At 40.7% G+C, this 21,248-nt stretch overlaps 2 protein-coding genes across 4 annotated transcripts in view; both read right to left on the bottom strand.

Moving 5' to 3' along the window:
* Positions 1-5,132: 5,132 nt before the first annotated feature.
* Positions 5,133-21,248, bottom strand: part of HAVCR2 (hepatitis A virus cellular receptor 2) — a 21,821-nt gene continuing 5,705 nt past the window's right edge. Inside the window, 7 exon segments of the mRNA XM_032337190.1 lie at positions 5,133-6,522; positions 8,315-8,351; positions 11,646-11,772; positions 13,229-13,269; positions 18,216-18,299; positions 19,198-19,536; positions 20,805-20,864. Of these exon segments, the coding sequence (XP_032193081.1) occupies positions 6,363-6,522; positions 8,315-8,351; positions 11,646-11,772; positions 13,229-13,269; positions 18,216-18,299; positions 19,198-19,536; positions 20,805-20,864 (848 nt within the window). The 3' untranslated portion in view covers positions 5,133-6,362.
* The window catches only part of MED7 (mediator complex subunit 7), a 20,857-nt gene continuing 20,002 nt past the window's right edge, over positions 20,394-21,248 (bottom strand). For all 3 annotated transcript variants that reach the window (XM_032337191.1, XM_032337192.1, XM_032337193.1), the window contains exon 3: positions 20,394-20,414. The gene's annotated coding sequence lies outside the window, so the exon portion shown is untranslated. The remainder of the gene's footprint in view (positions 20,415-21,248) is intronic.

The following is a 21,248-nucleotide window of genomic DNA, read 5'->3' as shown; positions in this document are numbered from 1 at the left end:
GAGGGAAAGGGGACGAGCGGAAGGAAGGAACCGAATGAGTGGGTGAATGATAACTGTGACTGCAACGCAACAAGGCCTGTCAGAGTCTCCTAGCCTATGTATTTTTAGCTTAAACTGGTTCCTTTTATTTATTTATTTATTTATTTATTATTTTTTTTTAAAGATTTTATTTATTTATTTGACAGAGAGAGATCACAAGTAGGCAGAGAAGCAGGCAGAGAGAGAGAGAGGAGGAAGCAGAATCCTGCTGAGCAGAGAGCCCGATGCGGGACTCGATCCCAGGACCCTGGGATCATGACCTGAGCCGAAGGCAGCGGCTTAGCCCACTGAGCCACCCAGGCGCCCCTGGTTCCTTTTTTTTAAAAGACTTTATTTATTTATTTGATAGACAGAGATCACAAGCATGCAGAGAGGCAGGCAGAGAGAGAGGAGGAAGCAGGCTCCCCGCTGAGCAGAGTCCGATACAGGGCTCCATCCCAGGACCCTGGGATCCTGACCTGAGCTGAAGCCAGAGGCTTTACCCCACTGAGCCACCCAGTTGCCCCCTTAAACTGGTTCTTAAGTCAAATTTCAAAAAAAAAAAAAAAACAAAAATAATTCTGAGATGAAAGAACATTGCTGGAGTAAATAGTTTTCTAAAATGTCTGTTAATATACATTTAGCAGTACAGTGATTGGCTAAATTTACAGTGAGTGGCTTAATTTAATAGGTATTAAAATACCTATTTTAAAAATATACTGTTCTGGGCCACCTGGGTGGCTCAGCTCAGTGGGTTAAGCCTCTGCCTTCGACCCAAGTCATGGTCCAGGGTCCTGGGATCGAGCCCCACGTTAGGCTCTCTACTCGGGGGGAGCCTGCTTCATCCTCTCTCTCTGCCTGCCTCTCTACTTGTGATTTGTCAAATAAATAAATAAATAATCTTTAAAAAAATATTGTCCTATAGTCATAATACTTGAAACACAATAATTACTTTTGACACTACAATTCCATACCTATGCCTTGGAAATACACACATACACATAGGTCTTTGTATAAAGGATGTTCTTTGCAGCCTTATTTGAAATGGGGGGGGGCTAAATATCTATGCATGGGGAAATAATTTAATAGATGATGAAGATTTGTTCTACTTAATACTACCGTTATCTCAGTAAAGACTTTTGTCCCATGTAATCTGACATAAACCAATCGCCTTTTTCAAACAGTGGAAAAAGTAAATTGCAATGTGTGTCTTTGTGTGTGTATGAGAGAGAACAGGGAATCATCTAGAACTGTATTAATACTGTAGCCACTAGCCACATGTCACTATAGGGCACTTAAAATGTGACTAATTAGAAATGAGATGTGCTCTAAATAAAAAATACTTACTGGAGTTTCAGGCATAAAATGGGGGGGGGAAAGGAACTTATTAATGATGTTTATATTTATTCTACACTAAAATAATACTTTAGACGGCTGAGTTAAAAAATCTATTAAAAATTAATTTCACCTGTTTCTACTTACCTTTTTAAATGTGGCTAGATATTTTTAAAATTACCTATGTGGTTTTCATTATATTTCTACTAGATGGTGTTGGCCAAAAAGAATGAAGCAATAACACTGATTCTTCCTGGGCATTGGGATTGGGAGAAATTTTGATAAGGAGGGCAGGGAATAGGAATACTGACCTTTAACCTAAACTCTGTTTTATTTATCAAAAAGCACTTAACTTAAAATTTTAAAAATCAATAACAGAATTCCAAAATCTGTAGTTAATAGTGTTATAGCAATGCTAATATCTTAGTTTGGGCAAAGGTACCAAGGTTATGTACACTGTTAACATTAGAGGAAACTGGTGAATGAATATAGGAACTCTGTACTATCATTGCAATTTTTCTGTAAACCCTAAAGTATTTCAAAATAACAAGTTAAAAAACAATAATAAGGGAAACAAGCAATCTAACAAGATGTGTGTCTTCCACTTCATAGAGATTCTTACTTACGTCTTAATATACTGTAAAGCTCCATATCGGCTGTCTAACCCAGAGTGCCCCTTGTAAACACATTTGCTTAAAATAAGGGAGCTAGGATAATGTCCTATTTCTTGGTTTTTACCTGAGATTCTGTTAGGTTGGATGACTCTTTTCTCCCATGGTGATCAGAAGCTATTTGGCTGCTGTTTACATAATAGGAATTTTTGTTGAAGGTTGCTGGAGAGAATGATGGAAGGCACCACTCCCCTGCAAGAACCTTCCAGAGATCCGGTAGCCTAAAACTTTTAAGCTCCTTCCCCTTGGATCCCTACTTTAACTGTCAGATTCAACCAATACTAAGGTCAAGAGATGTTTTCTAAGACAAAAGTGGTGAACTTTGGGATAAAGAAATGAATCAAAAAATCTGCATTATAATATAGTTATAATATATTACAGTATATAGTCTATTTGTTACAATATAGCAAAACTGTGGGAAAAAAACCTTCCCCTCATTTTTACACTTGTTACTTTTTACTGAAGTGTTTTCTGAACAAGAACTAAATTCAGCTGCAATTAATCAGTAAGGGCAAATGAAGCTGCACATAAAATTTAAAACAGATTAGATACAGATGTACAGATTATAGATATTTCAGAGCTGACCAAAAGAAGGTAAACACTGCATTGGAGTAGAAACCATTTCTATTTTACATGAACTAGTTTTACATGAATGAAAGAGTACAAACACAAAATATAGAAATTAAAAAGGACACCTATCAACGTATCATGAACAGGTTACAAGTATAGAATATAAAACCATAATGAAATACTTTCCACCTACAAAACAATCACATTAAAATAATGTGCACATTTAAACAGATGTCTCACTGCCACCACAAGGGAATAGCTTAAATAATCATTAAAAACAAAAACAACAACAACAACAACAAAAAACCTCACTGCTTTCTCAGAAAAAGGAGAGTTGCACCATAAGCTGAAGGAATTCGAACAATAATTCACAAAAGATTATCACTGCTATGAGTGAATGAGTAAATGAGTGACTTGGAATGACCTCTATAACTGTGGTCACCATTACTGAAGAAATGACACAGAGAATCTACAAGCCTAAAACATTTCTGACTCATATGCTTCTCGGCACAGATTTTCCAGTGAAAACAGACTATGAGCCCTCCTCAAGCTTGTGAACCTTTCGACCAAATGATCCAGCTTTCCTTTTCCCCCACTTCCCAACTCAGTCCCAGAAAAAGATGGTAGAAAAAAATCTTAAAAATTGCTGCTCTGGGACATCTATCTATACTTATCTCCAGAAGGATCCAGACTTTCTGAATAGAAACTGGAAACAAAATTGTGTTCAGCTTAATTTTTCAAATTTATATTTAAATGAAAATTGAGTTTAAATGAGAATGGGCATAATGGGGTACCCAAAAATCAACTAAGGAGGCATTGACCTGCTTGGAACTTCTGCCTCGGGAATTCCAAATCTAGAAGAAGTGATATGCAGATAAAACACAGTCTTGCTATGTTTTTCAGTCTCAAATGGTCAAGGAGTGCCCCTGTCCTGGGGGTCTCCTGTGGAAGAGCTATGGAGGAAAAATGCTGAGATGCTTCTAGGAGCAAGCTATACATCCGATCTTATTACACTGTTTTTAATTAAGTTACCACTTATCTCCTGGGCTCTTTGTAGTAGCCTTGTAGGGGTTTGTTCCCCTTTCTGCCAACTTCCCCCTTCCACATAATTGACATAGAAGAGATTCTACTCTGAAAACCAGGATTCCAGTCCTGGCTTGCTGCCAGTCTTGACCTTAAATCTAGCTTAACCTAGTCTTCATTTATTCCTATGATCAGGAAGACAGACAGGAAAACAGTGCTATAATGCTTAAATCTAATTTTCTATTACAAAAAAATAATAATAATAATTCCAACAATTATAAAAGCACATAAAGGACAAAGTCTGTCACATGACCATTTGCCCCTGCGGGGTAGCCATATTAATTTTGGTGTATTTTTCCAGATTTTTTTAAAGGCAAAAGAAAAAATGAGCATCTACTACATACATTGTTCCAGAATTTCTTTCTTTTGTTTACAATATAGTGTTCTCCTCTAACAAGTAATATAAACTCCATGAGAGCAGGAATTTTGTCTGTTTCCCTCACTGCCGTATTTCTAGAGAGAAGAACAGTGTCTGGCACAAAGTAGGTACCAGTAAATGCTCATTGACTGAATGAATGGAATGAATCCACCTTATGTCAGATCAAATGAGTTCTGTGGGGTCAAGGATAAGTCTGTTTGATCTCTCTTTATGACCTCAGCACCAGAACACCTGGCATATAGTAGACATTTAAATATTCATTGAATTAGGAAAACAGTTCAGTGATGAATTAACACCACTTAATTCTTTTTAGCTGCACCAGCATGTTGACATCACAATAACCAACGATTCCCCAGGTGGTGAAAAGTCTCTTACAAGTACTGTTGCAATGATCATCCTGGGTATATTACCCTTGTTTAAAGATTTTTGTAGGATAAGAATTTCTTTCTGCTGGGGAAACCATTGAGTCGATCTCAATAGGCTCTGAAATCCCTTCCCTCTAGAATTTCATAACTTTAAAATACTTATGATTAATTCTTAGTCTTGTATGAGAGCTGCTGCCTATCAATGCAATGCAATGCCTATCATTGCAAAATGATCTCCCTTATATATCTCCCTATAGAAAGCCAGTACTTCCCAAAACTGTCTAAATGCAGCCTGAACATTATAACTCACACAAGACTGCCAGAAAGACTCCTAGAAACAAACAGGCTGCCTAGATCCTTGGTGACCAACATTTTCTACATACAGCATGGTAGCCGTTTAATTATTACCTGGGGAGGAGCAGTTTTAAGGCAGCAACAGGACTTTATTGTTGATTATTCATATGCTGAGGAGGCTCAGCAGAAAGGGGGATACAGGGGTACCTGGATGGTTCAGTTGGTTAAGTATCTGACTCAGTTTTAGCTCAGGTCATGATCTTAGAGCTCAAGCCCCACATTGGACTCAGTGCCAGGTGTGGAGCCTGCTTAAGATTCCTTCTCTTCCTTTTCCTCTGCCCCTCTCCAGAAAAAAAAAAAAAGAAAGAAAGAAAGAAAGAGAAAGAGAGAGTGAAAGAGAGAGAGAGAGAAAGAGAGAGGGAGAAGAGAAAGGAAGAGAAAGGGAAAGAGAAGAAAAAGAAAAGAGAAAAAAGAAAGGAAAAGAAAAGAAAAAGAAAGGGGGACACAGACAAAAGAGTAACAGGCTTCCAAAGGCCTGACCTGGGAATGAAGCTAAGAAAAAAACACCTCCCGGGACCAGGTAAGGGCAGATATGGGGTCTTAGGACTATCTGTGTGCTCTCTGGAAGAGCTCTGTGTAAACCCTACAATAGAAGAGACTTTGCAGAAGGCTACCTTTCTTAGGTTTTTTTCACTCCAAAGATGTTTAATAAATTTCTGTGAGGTGTGAGAGCACTGGGCAGGTAAAAAATGGGCAAAATAAACCAAGTCGCTACCACCTTGAAATTGAAGCTTAAGAAGCACAGTCTTTCCCTCAAAGAACTTGATGCTGATCTAGACTGTTGGAGCCCTTTGCCTTCTTTCCACCAGAATGTGTGTCCCAGTCACCGCTTCTTCTTCTATAAAAACAGAGCTCCAGTTCTCTCCATGAATGGAGAAGTTGCTGGGAGATGTTTCCCGTTGAGTGCACCCCAGACAAAACTTGGCAACACACAGGAGGCACACTTCCTTTTTCTCTGGGAGCTCCTGCCACACCACAGGACCTGCTGGGCAGTCCACCTAACTGGCAAAGGAGAGCTCTGCAGTGGCACTTACTGTTAAAGAATCAATATTCAGAGAAGCACTAGTCTTGAGCCTCGGAGAGAACATTCGATACTCTCTCCTCCTCCAGTAGCTTCTTAACTTTTATAGATCACAGATCTCTTTGAAAGTCAGCAGCCCCTTTTGTCTTTCTGTCCCCAAAAAGACATGCACGTATCTCAGCACATAATTTTCCCTATATTTTCAGGAGCTCTGTGGATCCGTCATGTGACTGAATTTCCTGGCATTTCGGGGACTGCATATTAAAAATTCTTACTCTATATAAAAGCCCATTTGAGCTATAATGTCCCAATTAGTAGTCTTTGAGTTGGGTAGCCCTGATGGCTGAAACACAGAAGTGATGTTGTGCCAACTGCAGGGCAGGTCACTGTTCCCTCCCTCTGGGAGCTAATTATCATCAGAAAGTGTAAAAACTCTGCTTGGTGGCCATGGACAGAGTCTCTAAAACTGATCACTTGACACATTTCATAGTTTTCAAAGATGACACTATGCTCAAAAATGACGTCGGGGGATCTGGTGGCACTTAAAGGGTTAAACCTCTAGGTTGTCAGGATTGCTGCTCGTTGTTGACATAGCAGTAGTATTCGTATGGATCTTCCATTTCATATATGTTCTCCTCAATGACATAGATGTTTTCCTGCGAGCGCATTCCTTCTGCTCCTGTGTTTGCTAACCCCAAGGGAGGGGGGCTGCCCAAAGTGAGGAGGCTGTGGAAAGAAATGTCCCAGTTGAGTTCAGCATCTCCTGGGTAGCACAGAATAGAGTTAAGAAAACAACCAAATGTAGTACATGATCCCCAATCAGGTCCTAACTAGGAGGAAAAGGCCATAAAACAGCAATAAAATAACATGTGGAATAATTAAGGAAATTTGAATTCATCTTCATTTTCTTAAGTACAAAACTGGCATGGTTTTATATGGAGGGACAGACTGAAGTCTTGAGGTGAAGTGTGAAGATGCCTGAAATGTCCTTACAAATGGTTCAGGAAAAAACTGTGTATATAAACAGAGAAACAAACCAAGCAAGTATGTCAAAATGTTAAATCACAGGTTTCATTGAAAGGTTCTATGGTGCCTTGTATGGTAACTTCAGTTCTTCTATGGGCTTGAATAATTTCAAAAAGAAAAAAGTATGAATATGTTATGGACCGAGTCAGACTTGAGTTGGAATTCTATCTCTGTCTCTTATCAGCCATAGTATCTTAGACAAACTGGGTGGTTGGTTGTTTCTTTTTTTACTCACTCAATCAAGAAATATTTAGGATGTTAGACACTATTCCAGGAAGCAAGAAATGCTGCAGTGAACAATACACAAAAATCCCATGGAGGTGACGTGTTAGTAAACTTTGTGTCTCAGTATTGTTGTCTGTAAAATGGGAATAGTAAGCATTCTATTTCACAGGGCTGCCATAAGGAGCATTTATTCACTCAGTCATCAGATAAGTGCCTACTAAGCATCATGTTCTCTATCAAGAGGTAGGGAAACTAATGTGGCAAGAGTGCCCTAATTTTCTATGGAACTTACATATATAGATAGAGATGAACATTAACCAGATAACTTTACCAAATAATTTCAACCAAATAATGAACTAATTCATGTAAATATTACCTATGTGTAGCATCACATTTCAAATTTCAGCTCTAATAACAAATCCTCACACAGATGATCGAAAGCCAGTGATAATTAAATATTTTATTTGGCCTTATTTGACTTTATTACTATAGATTATCTGTCTTCATAAATTACTATCTCTACTTTCTCTAAAATTATTCATGGTCTAGATAGTATTCAACAGGCAGAGTCATTTTTTTTTACACTTCATTCTACCCATGTACCAAGAATCAGTACATTCCACTAGAAGTTATTTAAGCTTTATGTATTTAGCATGGAGGTATGTGCATGTGTGTATATCTATTCATATACATATAGTTAAAAATGGATACCAAGACTGCAATATAATAGACCAGTAGATCTCAACCCTGTTTCCACGTTAGAATCACCTGGAAATTTTTTAGAAAAACACCTATGCTTAGGTCCCATCCCCAAAGATTCTGATTTATTTGCTCTGGGGTTGGCAACAATATGTTCAATGCCCTAGATGATTCTAATAGGAACATAAGTTAAGAATGCCTGGGCTGATCTATAAAAGCCGAAGAGTAGATTCTGGGTTTCTCACTCACTTTTGTAACCCAGTGCCCTGCCCAGTGACTGAATGCAGCTCAATCATTGGAAGGGTCAATTCATTGAAAAAAAAAATTATTATACAAAAAAGCATTTTCTATCAATAGCGAGATGAATTCTACACCTTAACTTTAGGCCATGAAGCTAGAGAAATCAAAAAGAAAAGCAGAGTAGCATGTTTAATTGGTATTGCATTAATCCATGCCTAAGGTAAGAAAGAAGTCTAAGTTTAAATCCTAGGGCTGGACTTCTAAGAGCAAAGCCGTCTTAGGGGCCTCCGACATTCCCACCTTCCCCTACAAAACCCATTATTCTTACCTTGAGTTCTGTAACTCCTCTTTGCTATACGAACACCCTAGGTAAAAAGTAGAAGAAAAGTCAATTTAAAATATTCTCATGAAACAAAAGAGATAAGAAATAAAATGAACTCACTGGAGGCAGGGATTGTTTAGGGAAATCTGGTCTCCTTTTGGATTGAAATAAATCAAACTATCAATGTGTGTCTTGATTTATTACACGGACTATGCTAGTAAGTAATACAGATGCATTTCTTACATTCGGCAAATATATGGAGCATCTACTATGTGCCTGGTAGGATGCTAGGCACTGGAAATGCAAAAGTGAATTGTGATCCCTGACTTCTTCAAAGTTGTGTTCTAGGGAGGCAGGCATTTAAATAATAATTTCAAATTGTGGAACTAATAAGGCTCTAGAACAGATGATGGAGAGTGTGGTCAGGAAAAAAACTCTCAGAAGAGGTGAACTTCTAGCTCAGTTCTGAACAAAGAGAATGTGTCAGCCAAGTGAAGAGCCAGGGGGAGAATTCAGCCAGAGGTGGTAAACCCTGGTAACCCCTGGTAAAGATGATGGGGGGTGGGGGGGTTCCTGAAACTGAAATAAGGGAGTGGCCCAAGATAAGGTCTGAGAGGTATGCTGGGGCTAGCTCCAAAGGACCTTTTACATCATAATCAAGATTTTGGAATTTATTCTAAGACCTATTAGAAATAATTGGAGAGCAGAAATATGAGAGCTAATTGGGTTTTAAGATCACCCTAGCTGCTGTGTGAAGAGTAGATTAAAAGAGGCATAATAAAATGGAGAAGTGAGTAGAGATCATGATGCCTCAGATCAGAGGAAGGTGGTGACCAAGAGAGATGAGAATAATGAATGGATTTTACATGTATTTTGGAGAAAGTCTGCAGGAATTAAAACGGAATTTTGTGTTAAGAGAAAACAGGATTCAAGGATGGCCTCTGGCTTTGACTTAAGCAACCAGATGGATGGTAGTAAAACGCTATAATGGGGAAGATCAGAGAGGCAGAAGTTGTGTTCTGGGAAGGTGGACTCTAGACCTCCATTTTGGACATGTTAAATGTGGGAGACATCTAAGTGGAGGTATCAACTGTACAAACACTCTGACTTGTAGAGGGAAATTAAGGATGACATTTAAGCCTGTCGAAATATAGATCACCTAAAGGGTGTATAAGAAAGGGAAAGGGCCAGCCCTGAGGAGTATCAACATCTAAAGGTGAAGCAGAAAAAGAAATAATAAAAATGACTGAAAAGTATTGGCCAATGAAGTAGGAGAGTGGTGTTCTATAAGCCCAGAGAAGGAAGACTTTCTAGAATGAGTGAGGGTAGATTTGGTTAAATATTGCTGAAAGATTGATGACAATGAAGACAGAGGTGTCTACTGGATGATTCTAGAGAAAGGGGTAAAAGGAAGAATGAAGTCTTGGCTAAGGCAAAGAAGGAATAGGTCTTTGATACTTCATCAGTTGAGTGAGAAATGAGGGAGATTTGAGTAGTACTGAGGATGGATGTTCATTGCAAAGAGAGCACTAGAAAGATACAAGATTGCTAGTTGTATTGTTGCCAATTAATGGCTTTGATATCCTGACTTAAACACCTGTCACCTTGGTTTTAAGATTTTCTCCAGCAACTTCTAGGGAAAATATCACAAATCAAACATGAGTTTCCCATCTGTTCTTCTAGGTAACCATGTCTTTGGAGTAATAAAGATGTGGGTACAAAGTGTCAGACTTCCCCCAATGAGAAGAAACCTCACTTCAAACCTCTTTACACAGACTAGAATGGCCCCTAATATCCAGCCCATGGCAGAACTCAAAAAGGTAATGAGTGCTATTACTTTATCAATTTGTAGGCTTTACATCCTTGTGATCAATCCATGAACCCCCCCCTGCTACCTCTCAGTAAACTCAGATAAGTGTGGATGGGGTAGCTTTTTTCTTTGAACAATCCATTTACCAATAATGGCAGAATAGCATAATGGTGAAGAAGAGGAGAATCTTGTCTTCAGATTCCATATCTATCAATTAACCATATGAATTTGGACAGCACCTTAGTTCTCCATTTGGTAAATTGGAATAATACTAGTATCTTTGTCAGTAGAGTAATTATGAGAATGTAATATGCATAAAGCACTCAGCAGCTTTAAGCCACACAACTAGGATGACCAACTCATCCTGATTTTCCAATCTCTGTCCCAGTTTTAGCACTGGAATCCCACATCCTAGGAACCCCATCATTTCTAGGCAAACCTGGGACAGCTGGCCACCCACTATGCAGTCCATGTTTAAGTAGAGTAGGAAAGGCTGTTAGAATGTACTAAGCCATGGAGTATAAGGCCTTAGTCTCTGCCCTCAAAGAGAAGAGAATATATCATAATTACAACAGTGTGTGAGGCTTCTGGGGTGATGCCATTGGTTGGGTCTTAAAGGTCGTGATAGACTTCCATGTTGAAATTCATCAAGTTGGACATACTTTAAATATGCAGTTAAAGTATAATAAATGATAACTTAAGAAGATTTTTTAAATAAAAATAACTTAGATAATAATGTGTGTGCGAATGCAGTGAAGGAGCAAAACACAAATGTACAAATCCTGGCCCATGACCCATCAGAAACAGGACTTGCCACCTCTCCCTAAAGACCTATGCCTGAGGAATAAATAAGATAGGAAAATGCACAGAAAGAAATGAGTTTTGTTGTTGTGCTTCCTAATAAGCCTAATTCATGATTTAAAGAGGTTTTTGTTCTTAGCCAAAGGTAAGAGACTAGGTGCTCGAATCAGCCTGCTTGGGTCTGAATTCCAGCTTTGCCTCTTAGGGATTCTGAAACCGTGGCAAAGTGACTTACTCTCTCGTAGCTATACTTCCTGCATGATAAAATGGTGATAAATACTACCTACTGCATAAGATGGTGACAATAAAATGTAGGTAAAAACATTTAGCACAATGCCTGCGTATTACATGGTAAGCACTGAGTAAAAAATAGCTATTATTATTGGTAGGTTTGGGAGGACTACAGGGTGTTCAGTTTTATCACCTTCAGGTATAAGTATAAACTTATATTTCTATCTAGGTTTGTGTTGGTTCTTTTTTAAAATTTTTATTTATTTATTTGAGAGAGAGAATGAGAGAGAGAGAGACAGAGCATGAGAGGGGGGAGGGCCAGAGGGAGAAGCAGACTCCCCCCTGAGCAGGGAGCCCATTGCGGAACTTGATTCCAAGACTCCAGGATCATGACCTGAGCTGAAGGCAGACACTTAACCAATTGAGCCACCCAGACACCCTGTTGGTTCCTTTTCTAACATCAGAGGGAGAGAGAAGCAACATCAACCAACTTACATGTGAGAATTAAAGCACCAGTGATAAGGAGAAGAGCCAGCCCGGCGGAGACCCCTGCTCCAATGTAGACTCCCATTCTAGTGGTCGCACCAGCGTCTTGTAACTCAGTAGCCCACGTGGGTATTTGCTATGGAAACACAAAGAGAACTGTAGCAGGTGGCAGGAAACCAGTTGTGTGCTCAGCCAGTCTCATGACTTGTGCATCAGACCGTCCCTTTCATAGCACCACAGGAGGGCAGGGACCTTGAGACGTCTCTGATCTGTCTCCTTGCAGACAGGCCTCACACCCCCAAAGAAAGCGATGAGCATACTCTTCACAGATAGTAAGGCAATAAAATGTGTCACGTCTATGCTGTTGGGGGCACAAGGAGCCCTTAGTAAATGGACTCCCCTCCCGTCCCAAATAAAAATGGGCTTTAGAGTGGAACTCCATTCATTCAAGGGCCCTGGTGTTCCAGAGAGTTTCAGAGCGGTCAAAACTTGGTGTCTTGCAGAGAAACCCCCATATTCACAGAAAGACAGTGATTTAAAAGCCAGACGTTTACAGCCAGACAATCTTGGGTTCAAATCCCAGGTCTCCCACCATCATATAGACTCCTTGGAAAAATTAAGTGATAAGAAATATAAAATGCTCAGCACAGCATTAGCAGTGGTTACTATTATGGCTATCGCTCTGATCCATTGAACTGTTTAATTGTTTAATTGAGATTCAGAAAATTCTTTTGCTTCCAAAATTTTAGTCCATGTTCCCGTTTAAAAACAATAATAGGGAACACATTTAAAACAAAGAAGTCAAAGAAATTAAATCCTGCACTTATTCAATAAACATGTACTACAGGAGTGTTAATTGCAAGGTACTGTGCATTAAATACTATAGATATACAGAGGTACTTAGAGTCAGTCCTTGGTCACAGAGAGGGGCAAACACAGAGTTCTGAGCCTTGGTTGTAAACACACAAGTAGGGGACTTGGTTAAATGAAGGCAGACTCCTGGATATGTCCCCAAAGAATTTCTAAGTCGCCACTATAAGCTTGCTATCTAGGGGATTTCCTTTTACTCTGAGAAGGTGGGAGACACTAAATTTGTGGTTAATTAAAATACTGATTTCTTTATAGATGGATATAGAAATTCGTGGCTTACAATATTCCTGACTGCTGTCTTGTCATATAGTAATAAATTTAAATAATCTTTTTCATTGGGCTTGCCATGGAAATGAGAAGAAATACACTCTAGGGAGATGGAGGGTCTTTGAACCCTCCACAGGGTCATACAGTTGTGAAATAGGAGAAGAGGGACAAGAGGGTAGAGCTTCCTCGTTTTGGTTTTCTGACACTTACTACGTGCCAGGCACTTTACATATATTCCCTTATTCCACCCTTACAACAGACCTATGCAGTTGGAACTGGCATCATCAGCCAAGGGCACTGAGGCTAAGGGAGACTAAGGCATTTTTTTTTTTTTCTCCCCAAGCAGAGAGCAAACAAGAAGGACTAAAGCTGAACTTTCTTTTCTCTGAGTTGAGCATGAAGTTAGCACACATATACACATGCACACACACACACAGGCACACAAATGCACTTACAGTGTGTTCCTTATCATGGAGGCCCTCCAGTGTCTGAGTCTCTGCCATAAAGAGAAAAAAAAAAAAAAAAGCCAATAGAATGGTCAGGAATTTTTTCTTTTATCTGACTTTTTAAAAAATCCTAAAGACACCTATAATCCTATTTGAAATTAAATCTACTTTATACTCGTCACAATAATTAATCACGAGACCAATAAAATTTTCTAAATACCTACAAAGCAATTTTAGGGTGACCAAATTTTTTTTTAAGATTTTATTTATTTATTTGACACAGAGAGAAATCACAAGTAGACAGAGAGGCAATTAGAGGGAGAGGGGGAAGCAAGCTCCCCACTGAGCAGAGAGCCTGATGCGGGGCTTGATCCCAGGGACCCCGAGACCATGACTTGAGCCGAAGGCAGAGGCTTAACCCACTGAGGCACCCAGGTGCCCCTAGGGTGACGAAATTTTTTTTTTTTAAGATTTTATTTATTTATCAGAGGGGTGGGGGGAGAGAGCGAGCACAGGCAGACAGAATGGCAGGTAGAGGCAGAGGGAGAAGCAGGCTCCCCGCCGAGCAAGGAGCCCGATGTGGGACTCGATCCCAGGACACTGGGATCATGACCTGAGCTGAAGGCAGCTGCTTAACCAACTGAGCCACCCAGGCGTCCCCAAATTTTTTTAACCAGATAATGAACCCAGCTATTTAGGTGCAATAAAAAGGAGACCTCCACCAGGAAGAACTCTGTTGAATATATGATTTGTTGTGTCCACAGGGCCCCAAAGCGGGCTGCAGAATTCCAACAACATTGATATCACTCAAGCAGGCGTTATATTTTAATTAGACTTTAAAAGATAACAGAAGTTAATTTTCTTGAAAAAGTTTAACATTTACTCATTAAGAGGGAGACAGGGTATTTGGTTGCCTAAAAATGAAAATAATAATAACAATAGCTCTAATTTACCATGAACAGACATTGTGCTAAATTCTTTGAGCAAAGTATCTCATTTAGCATTCAAAACAGTTATCCTAAAGTAGGGACTATTAGCTCCATTACTTAGATGAAGAAGCTGAAAATTCAGAAGGGAACAGACTTACTCAGGGTAATGGAGCTTAGTGAATAACAGATATGGCCTTCCAGTTTAGGTCTGCATGGCTTCAAACAGACACTCCCATGCTGCCTTCAACAACCCTCACCTTGGCACGGTCACTTCCAAGTGGACACACTGCCCAGTTGCCAGCTCACCTTTTTTTCCTTCTTACCCATTTACTTATTCATCGATGAACATGGTCTACACCCTTACTCTATACCAGGCATGGGTTACAGAGCTGCCAACAGCCTGGGCACAGGCCCTGACCTCACAGATGCTGCCTTCTAAAAAAATCAATATAGAATGTCAGCTTTGGGGAACTTAAGGATGCCTTTTCATGTCTCTGGCTGAGTCAGAGGCTCTGAAACTTCTTAAATGTCATGGCCACTTTCTAGAAGCCTGAAAGTCCAAGTCCTTTCATATAAAACCCCTGATTTAATAAACCATGATTTTAATATTAAAATTTTAATACTCTCAGCCTGAATACATTTTTTTAAAAAAGGAAACAAAAGAGATTCTCTTCCACTTGCCTCTGCTCTTATTACTACCCAAAAGGAATTTAAAGTATAAAAACCACATTGGTGGAACTGCTAAGTAAACATGAATCTAACCACACACAAGATTGTCTAATGTAATTCCAGTTTCTGCTTCCCTGTAATTATTTCTCTTGCTCTAAATGGTAAGACTGACTTCTCCTTTAAAAAAAAAAAATCAATTTACAGTGAAAATAACCCAAGAGTACTGTTTTATTGATTATCACAGCTTAATTTCATATAGATAACCATCAACCAAGGTGAGTAGGACAGTTAAAAAAAATCTGCATTAGTTTTCCTAAAGAACCCAAGACTTGGCTGGAGTGGAGGGGGCTTTGAGGGCAGGATGAGATGGTCTCAGAAGCATATAAATCTATCGTTACCATCTAGCACGTATTACCTGCCACACATGGTGCTTAGCACTTTATTCACATATCTTTCAATCTTCACCACAATATAGAAGTACTGTTATTTTTCCACTTTTCAAAAGAAGAACCTGAGTCTCAGAGAGGTACTTAGCGTAACATCACACAACCAGTAATTGGCAAACCTGAGATTCAAACCAAGTCGACCTCCAGAGCTGAGGACTCACCATGACCTGGCTCCACCTCCTTCAGGTTGAAGAGACATGACAATGTTTTGTGTTCAAAGCATGTTTAGCAGCTTCCAAGACCCTTGGAACCTTTACTTATTAAGGCTCCACTCCACTTAATAGCAAACATATCCAATGTACCCACATTCCACATTAAAAGAAAAGGTATGTATACCTACACCAAGTTGACTTGCAAGGGGAGACCCCCTCGTTGTTGCCCTAGAGGAAAGGAACTAAAAAGTAAAAACTAAAGGGAAAAGGACTTGTTTATGATATGAACAACCCTGAGGAAATGCACTAGCTCAGGAGGAAGGTGTGTGGGCATACAGTGAATGCCCACTTGGCAGTGACGTTGTAAAGAACATTGGAGCCCTGAATGGGAACATGGGCATCAATAAATATTGACTAGGGTTAATTACAGGGAAGCAGAACCTGGATTTACATTAGAAAATCTTGCGTGTGGAATATCCACACTGTTCTCCAAAGAGGCTGCACCAACTCGCATTCCCACCAACAGTGTAAGAGGGTTCCCCTTTCTCCACATCCCCTCCAACACAGTGTGGAGATTCCTCAAGAAATTAAAAATAAAGCTTCCCTATGGCCCTGCAATTACACTACTGGGTATTTACTCCAAAGATACAGATGTCATGAAAAGAAGGGCCATCTGTATCCCAATGTTTATAGCAGCAATGGCACGGTCGCCAAACTGTGGAAAGAACCAAGAGGCCCTTCAACGGACGAATGGATAAGGAAGATGTGGTCCATATACACTATGGAGTATTATGCCTCCATCAGAAAGGATGAATACCCAACTTTTGTAGCAACATGGATGGGACTGGAAGAGATTATGCTGAGTGAAACAAGTCAAGCAGAGAGAGTCAATTATCATATGGTTTCACTTAATTGTGGAGCATAACAAATACATGGAGGACAAGGCGAGTTAGAGAGGAGAAGAGAGTTGGGGGAAATTGGAAGGGGAGGTGAACTATGAGAGACTATGGACTCTGAAAAGCAATCTGAGGGTTTTGATGGGGTAGGGGGTGGGAGGTTGGGGTACCAGGTGGTGGGTATTATAGAGGGCACAGGTTGCATGGAGCACTGGGTGTGGTGCAAAAATAATGAATACTGTTATGCTGAAAATAAATAAAAAATAAATTAAAAAAAAAAAAACAATAGGGGTGCCTGGGTGGTCAGTCAGTTAAGAGTCTGCCTTTAGCTCATGTCATGTTCTTAGGGTCCTGGGATTGAGCTTCATGTTGGGCTTCTTGCTCATCAGGGATTGTACTTAATCCTCTCCCTTTGCCTGCCACTCCCCTTCTTTGTGCTCTCTCTCTCTGTCAAATAAACAAATAAAATTAAAAAAAAAAAAAGAAAATCTTGTGTGTGGTTAAGATTCATGTTTACTTAGCAGTTCCATCAATGTGGTTTTTAAATTCCTTTTTAAAGGAATTTTTAAAATCCACTTTAAATTCCTTTTGGGATGACGGTTGTCGTCTTGTTTCACCATATTTAATGTTCTCCCTCTCATAAGAGATGTTGGCTACCAATGACTAAAGAGCCACCAAAGATTAAACCAGTAGAGAGCTGAAGTTAATACTTATAATAATAACTAATATTCGAGGGGTTTCTGTGGGCCAGGTATGACACTGAACATTTTGCATACATTGTCACACTCAATTTTTACAACAATCTTAGGCAATAGGTCCTGAGAAAACACCCAAAGTAGAGGTAAGAAAATTGAGCCTCACCGATTTTGAGCAATTTTACTTCACACTCACAAAGCTAGTATGAAGGGCTGGTAGCGGAGCCCCGTCACTGAGGTACTTAACCACAACCTCATTCTGCCTCCAGATCTTACTGGCAACATTAAAGACAATAACTGAGTACATGCTGTGATCAAATACTGGGCTAACCACTTGAGACACCCTTTCTTAGTTAAATCTCACAAGGTGGGACTTAGGAGATTTCTGAGATTAAAATATGGGACCTACCTGTTATTACCCTTATCTTACTGAATGGAAGACTGAGCTCCAGAGAGTATAAGAAGGACCAGAAATCTGACAGGAGACATTTAAGATTAATCTCCCTGCTCAGTGAAACCCTCAGTCTGCTCTTTTGACCCTATCTTCTCTACCAGGGCAGCTTGAAGAAGTCCTTGCTGAATTACTGAAAGAGTTTAGCTGCTCTTTCCAAGGCTGGAATCGAAAGAAGAGGATGGGCTTCATTCTAGTTAGAAGAGATTCTTGAAATCCCCAGGTCCAACCCTAAACACAGACTGGAGCCGCTTCATGCCAAAACATCCCAGTCTGGGAGTCAGTTGGAAAATAAAGGCAACGCAATGAGTTTTTCATTAGACTAAATGTACTTAACTTAAAAGCATGTCTTTTTTAATGCAATAATGGCATTAGTAGAATTTTTTTTTTCTTATTTGGAAAAATATGTGGATCACCAGAATTCTGTTTTTGGAGGCAGAGGGAATTTTACTAGGTCACAAAAGTTAAAGTCTCCAGACCTCTCTTTGGACAGAACAAGAAGCAGAGATCCAGGGAAGTGAAAGTTTTCAGCCCGGGTCACAGAGGTACTTGTGACTAATTCTGAAGCCTAGCTCAGGGCTCCTTTTTCCCAGTAGAGGTTTGTCCTCACCTCCCCTCTCCCCACACACATCTCACTCAAGTCCACAGGGACGTTCAGGCCTCCACTCAAACCCTTTTCTCGTCTCTTTCTCATACTCAAAATCCTCTGAACTCTGAAAATACCCAAAGGCTTCGTGCTACGCCTCCGGTATCATTACCTGTGCCACGTCCCTTGGTGGTGAGCACCCGTGGAAAGGCTGCGGTGAAGTCTGTCCATGGAGTCCGAGCAGAGGTGACCTTGGCTAATATCAGAAACCAACATAAGGATGCAGCCCTTCTGAGAGCAGAGAGCTTGTGGCAGGGAATCAAAGGGGCAGCAAAAAAAATACGAAATGCAACAAATAAAGAGAAGCACATGGCCAACTGCCAAACCTACCTGACACCTTCCTTGAGCATGTACGACACTCCTGAGGTGTGGGGCAGAGGAGTGTTACAGTCATCACTGCCACAGTCTAATCGTTAATGATGGAACTAGCAGCCACCCAAATGGCCACGCTAAATGTTTTTCACAAACACCTCGTAAAATCCTCCCAGGGGGGGCTGTGTGGTAGGAATTACCATATTTCATAGAGGAGAAGTTCACAGAGTTTAAATAACTTGCCCAAGATGGCAGATAGTTAAGAGGCAAAGTTGGATTTTAACTCTGCTCCATCAGCCACACACTGTATGCTCTATAAATCTTCAAACACATGAGCACAGGTACCTGACATGTACACCATCTGACGGTTCTCGATTCTGGCTGCACGGTGAGGGGGATAATCATTGAAGGTAGACTTTGTAAAATCCTAGTGCTCAGGACTCTGCCTCCAGAGATGCTGATTTCTGTGGTTCATGGGTGGGGACCAAGGAGCTATGTAGGTCTTTAAAAGCTTTCCAGGTGATTTCAATAAACAATCAGGCTCTTGAACCACCAATCTTGACCTTTCCTCCCATTCTATAGATCCTGTCCATGAGTTTTAAAATAGATGAAGGGAGTTAAAAGTGGCTGGGCATCGCTGGTGGAGTCTGCTAAACTTTAGGTCTTAGGGACAGATGGACAAGCGGGGCTCTAACTGGAGAGATCAGAAGGGCGACCAATCAGTATATTTAATATTACCTGCAGGTGATTTTATTCAAGAAGGCATGCAAAGGTCCACTCACCTGGTTTGATGACCAACTCCAGGTTTAATTTTTTATCATTCATTGGGCCTGGGAACTGGATCCGGCAGCAATAGATCCCACTGTCGGCTAGAGTCACGTTCTCTATAGTCAAGGACACATCTCCTTTGTGGATACTCCTCTTCAGATGGTATCTGTTGGATGTCTGATATTTCAAGTTCCTTCCGTCTGTGCTGAGCACCATACTATGACATTCAAACACCGGACAGGCTCCCTTGCCCCAGCAGACAGGCACAGGATCCTCAGAAGGGTTGGGAGTGTAGGTGCAGGGCAGATCAGCATTCTGACCCACTTCAGCTACGTATACCCCTTCCAAAGACCCTGAATAAAGAGGGAAAGAGAGCAAGACCCAAGCAATGAGTGAGTGAGGTTGGTCCATTTCAAGAAAATTGCAAGTAATGCCTTATAGAATAAAAAGGAAACCAGTGCAACTGTCCCGTTTGGAGGATGAGTCATTATGACAATGATTCTCAGACTTGAGGAGCATCAGAATCACAGGGAAGGCTTATTAAAACACAGATGGGTGGGCTCAACTTCTAGAGTTCCTGACTCAATAGGTCCGGGGTTGGGTATATGAATTTGAATTTCCAGCAAGTTCCCAGGAGCTGTTGAGATGGTTGGTCTCGGAAACTCACTTTGAGAACCAGTGCCCTAAGAGAGAATTGTGGTCCAGCCCTGTGAACACTGGAGGGCAAGGCTGATGGAAATAGATAATCAGACAATGAGTCACTGTCAGCCGGGAGAACAGCTCACCGGTCTGGGCTAGTGGGCTGCTTGCTCATGGATGAAAGGCAGTTAACTTGATATAAAGATCTCTCTCTCTCTCTTTTTTGGTTTTTAAAGACTTTACTTATTTATTTGAGAGGGAGAAAGAGATCACAAGTAGGCGGAGAGGCAGGCAGAGGGAGAGGGAGAAACAGGCTCCCCATTGAGCAGGAAGCCTGATGCGGGGCTCCATCCCAGGACCCTGAGATCATGACCTGAGCAGAAAGCAGATGCTTAACCAACTGAGCCACCCAGGCGCCCCTCGCTCTCTTTTTAAGCCTTCAGCACATGATGAATAATAACCACTGGCTGAATAAGAAGCTTGTGTGTTTGAAACAATTCACAGGCTATCGTGAGGTTTAAAATTAATTGCCTTTGCATATATATATTAACAAATATATATGTATATAAACAAATATATATATATATATATAGTAAAACATTTGAACAGTGTAAAAGGTATATGAGAAGTATACTCCCTCTCCCTGCTCCTTCCCGTTTTCCAGTTCCCCTTCCCAGAGTCCATACGTTAAGAAGCATTCACATATTCCCACTCCCTGCATCACACATACACAAATAGAAGTCTGATACACGTGTCCTTCTGCGCCTTCTTGTTTCATCTGACCTTCGGACTTAGAGGCATTCCGTATCGCTGTGTGTCGTCGGCCTCCCCTATTTGCAGTGTAGATCACAGCTCATCTACCTGCTCTCCCGCTGGTGGACACTGAGGTTCCTTCCAAACTTGCTATTGCAAACATTGCGATGACCATCCCTGCATCTTGATCGTGTAGCATCCAATTGTGAAAGCCCACGGCCGGACTTACCTGTGAGTAGCAGCAGCCACAGCAGGACACAGTCGAAGGAAGGAGGTGAAACCATGGATTCTGAAAAAGACAAGTCAAATAATGGCTCTCTTTTGCTTTGATTCTCCAGTGACACTGGAGAATTAAAGAAATCGAATCTCCTCCACAATGACAGGAGCAGGGCTCACTGTTCGCAACTGCTGGCCCAGCACACCATGGCATCTGACTACCTGTCTTCGCTCTGTTATTGCTGCCAAGTCCACAGTTACAACTAAGGAAACTCCAGTTCTCTGCCCTGCTACACCACAGACATCCTGTCAGTCTTTGGTATTTACCCCTTAGTATCAACGAAGAGGAAGCGACACTTGGAGGAAGCAAGTGTCTCTCAGCCAAGAGAACTCTCAGCAAGTAGAGAGAGGCTTCAAGCTTCTCCAATGAAACAATCCCCTATGTGAAACCGGTGGC

This window comes from Mustela erminea, chromosome 3, assembly GCF_009829155.1.
Source record: "Mustela erminea isolate mMusErm1 chromosome 3, mMusErm1.Pri, whole genome shotgun sequence".
Taxonomy (NCBI): domain Eukaryota; kingdom Metazoa; phylum Chordata; class Mammalia; order Carnivora; family Mustelidae; genus Mustela; species Mustela erminea.
The sequence above is the reverse complement of the archived record's forward strand: the minus strand, read 5'-3'. Positions and strand labels throughout refer to the sequence as shown.